This window comes from Plectropomus leopardus, unplaced genomic scaffold, assembly GCF_008729295.1.
Source record: "Plectropomus leopardus isolate mb unplaced genomic scaffold, YSFRI_Pleo_2.0 unplaced_scaffold14184, whole genome shotgun sequence".
NCBI lineage: Eukaryota > Metazoa > Chordata > Actinopteri > Perciformes > Serranidae > Plectropomus > Plectropomus leopardus.
This window is the reverse complement of record NW_024615151.1, coordinates 1,155-3,571: the sequence shown is the minus strand read 5'-3', so window position 1 is coordinate 3,571 and position 2,417 is coordinate 1,155. Positions and strand designations below refer to the sequence as shown.

General features: G+C 45.6%; 1 protein-coding gene across 1 annotated transcript; it reads right to left on the bottom strand.

Moving 5' to 3' along the window:
* Positions 1-253: 253 nt before the first annotated feature.
* On the bottom strand, positions 254-2,205 carry LOC121964137 (phospholipid-transporting ATPase ABCA1-like; the record flags this gene model as incomplete). The annotated part of the gene is made up of 5 exons (XM_042514357.1): positions 254-360; positions 1,088-1,150; positions 1,353-1,479; positions 1,871-2,000; positions 2,082-2,205. Coding segments are annotated over 5 exons (551 nt in total), but the record flags the coding sequence as incomplete, so codon positions are not given.
* Between the last annotated feature and the right edge of the window lie 212 nt (positions 2,206-2,417).

Here is a 2,417-nt window from a genome sequence, read left to right as displayed (position 1 = left end):
TTCACTGAAGGTTTCAGAGATTAACCAGCAGATATTTCTTTGTGTCAGAAAAATTTAAATTTCTAAATCTTCAGAAACATTCAGAGAAAACACAAGTTAGCAATTTATTTAGGATATTCAGGTTTAAGTGTAAGCGTCTGTTTTTAGCTGCACAAACAAACAAACAAACAAACAAACAGCAGGTCTGCATCAGCTCCTCAACACTAAAACCTCCTGCAGCTGATGTCACACACTCTGTGACCTTTGACCTCACCTCTTACCGGCCAGGAAGGCCTCTCCGCTGGTCACCAGCGTGTCTCCTGTCAGCATCTTAAAGGTTGTCGTCTTTCCGGCACCATTCACGCCGAGCAGACCGAAACACTGACATACAAAGTTCATGTTTATTAGAGACGTTTTATTTATTCAAAATGGAAATTATTGCACAAGTTTGATGAGTGTGATGAGTTTAACAGCTGAGTTGAGTGATGAGTCTGATGAGTGATGAATGTGATCATTTTGATGAGTGTGATGAATGTGACAGGTGATAAATGTGATGGATGGCAAATGTGATGAGTGTGATGAGTGTGATGAGTCTGATGAGTGTGATGAGTGTGATTAGTGTGATGAGTATGATTAGTGTGACGAGTCTGATGAGTGTGATCAGTGTGATGAGTCTGATGAGTGTGATGAGTGTGATGAGTGTGATTAGTGTGATGAGTGTGATTAGTGTGATGAGTCTGATGAGTCTGATGAGTGTGATTAGTGTGATGAGTCTGATGAGTGTGATTAGTGTGATGAGTCTGATGAGTGTGATTAGTGTGATTAGTGTGATGAGTCTGATGAGTCTGATGAGTGTGATGAGTCTGATGAGTGTGATGAGTGTGGTGAGTCTGATGAGTGTGATTAGTGTGATTAGTGTGATGAGTCTGATGAGTGTGATGAGTGCGATTAGTGTGATGAGTCTGATGAGTGTGATGAGTGTGATTAGTGTGATTAGTGTGATGAGTCTGATGAGTGTAATGAGTGTGATTAGTGTGATTAGTGTGATTAGTGTGATGAGTGTGATTAGTGTGATGAGTCTGAGTGTGATGAGTGTGATGAGTCTCACCTCTCCAGGTGGAATCCCGACACACAGCCGATCCACCGCCGGCTTCTGTTTCCTCTTGAAAACCTGCAGGACACGTTGAGTCAGATCAGAGACGTGTGGACAAACAACATGTCAGGACAGAACGTGTGTCTATCAGTGTGTATTCGGGATGTCAGTTTCCTTAAACTGCTCTCGATAATCCAAAACATGGTGTGTAAGTGCATTAAGTGTGTATAGAATGTGTATGCAGTACGTATTTTGTGTGTATTTAGTGTATTAAGCGTACCTTTGTGAGCTGCCGGAGCTCCAGGATGTCTCCGTGTCCGAGGCCGTGGACGATCCTCTGTCTCTCACGGGCCACGTCCTCGTCCTCCTCTCCCAGTGGCCCCAGTTTGGTGAGTTTACTGGTCGACCTGATGACAGACGGACACAAGCTGAGCTCGTGTCGATGTACTGTGTACACGCAGCAAAAGCGTGTACACGTAGTACTGCGCACGATGATGTGCTAAATCCTGAACATGAGCGTTAAAAATCTGTGCTGCATGGTTTAGCTCCAGACCTTTATTTTGAAGGGGGCAAGTTATATGTTCTACACATTTTTTAACAGTGAACATTTTATTGTGCTGCCCCCCAGTGGACAGACCGACACATCACAGCAGCTTCCAACACCCAGCAGGTCGGATTTTAACAACGAGCACGCGCGCGCGCGCGTGTGTGTGTGAGAATGTGAGAGTGTGTGTGTGAGTGTGTATGTGTGAGTGAGTGTGTGTGTGTGTGTGTGTGTGTGTGTGAGTGTGTGTGTACCTGGGCTTGATGCAGAACCTGTACTGGATGAGGACGGTGATGATGAAGAACACGACTCCCTCGACCGCCATGGCGAACAGGTTCTTTCCCACCATGTCCCACTCCAGAGGGGAGCGGAAACGGTTCTCACCTGAAACACACACACGACCATCACACATCAGCAGCCGGGAACGTGTGTGTGTGTGTGTGTGTGTGTGTGTGTGTTAGTTACCGAATCTCTCGAGGGCGTCGGCCATCGCCTGGTTCTTCACCATGTCGATGAGTCCTCGTCCGAGACAGAAGTGAGGGAAGATGAGGAGGACGTTCTTCAGGATGTCGTTGATTCCTCCGATCTCCTGCAAACAACAACAGGAAGTTGCGTCACACACGTTTAGCTCCGTAGCTAACGCTGTCCTGGTTCCCCCCTCAAAAGGCCGATGGGATTTTTCCATTGGATTTTGAATTTTTGCAGAAAAACAGCTCTGTGGTAAACAAACATTTATGGTACTTTCATGTTTTGTTCAGTAAGATAATCTTCACAAATGAACTCCACTTTCACGGTTTTTGA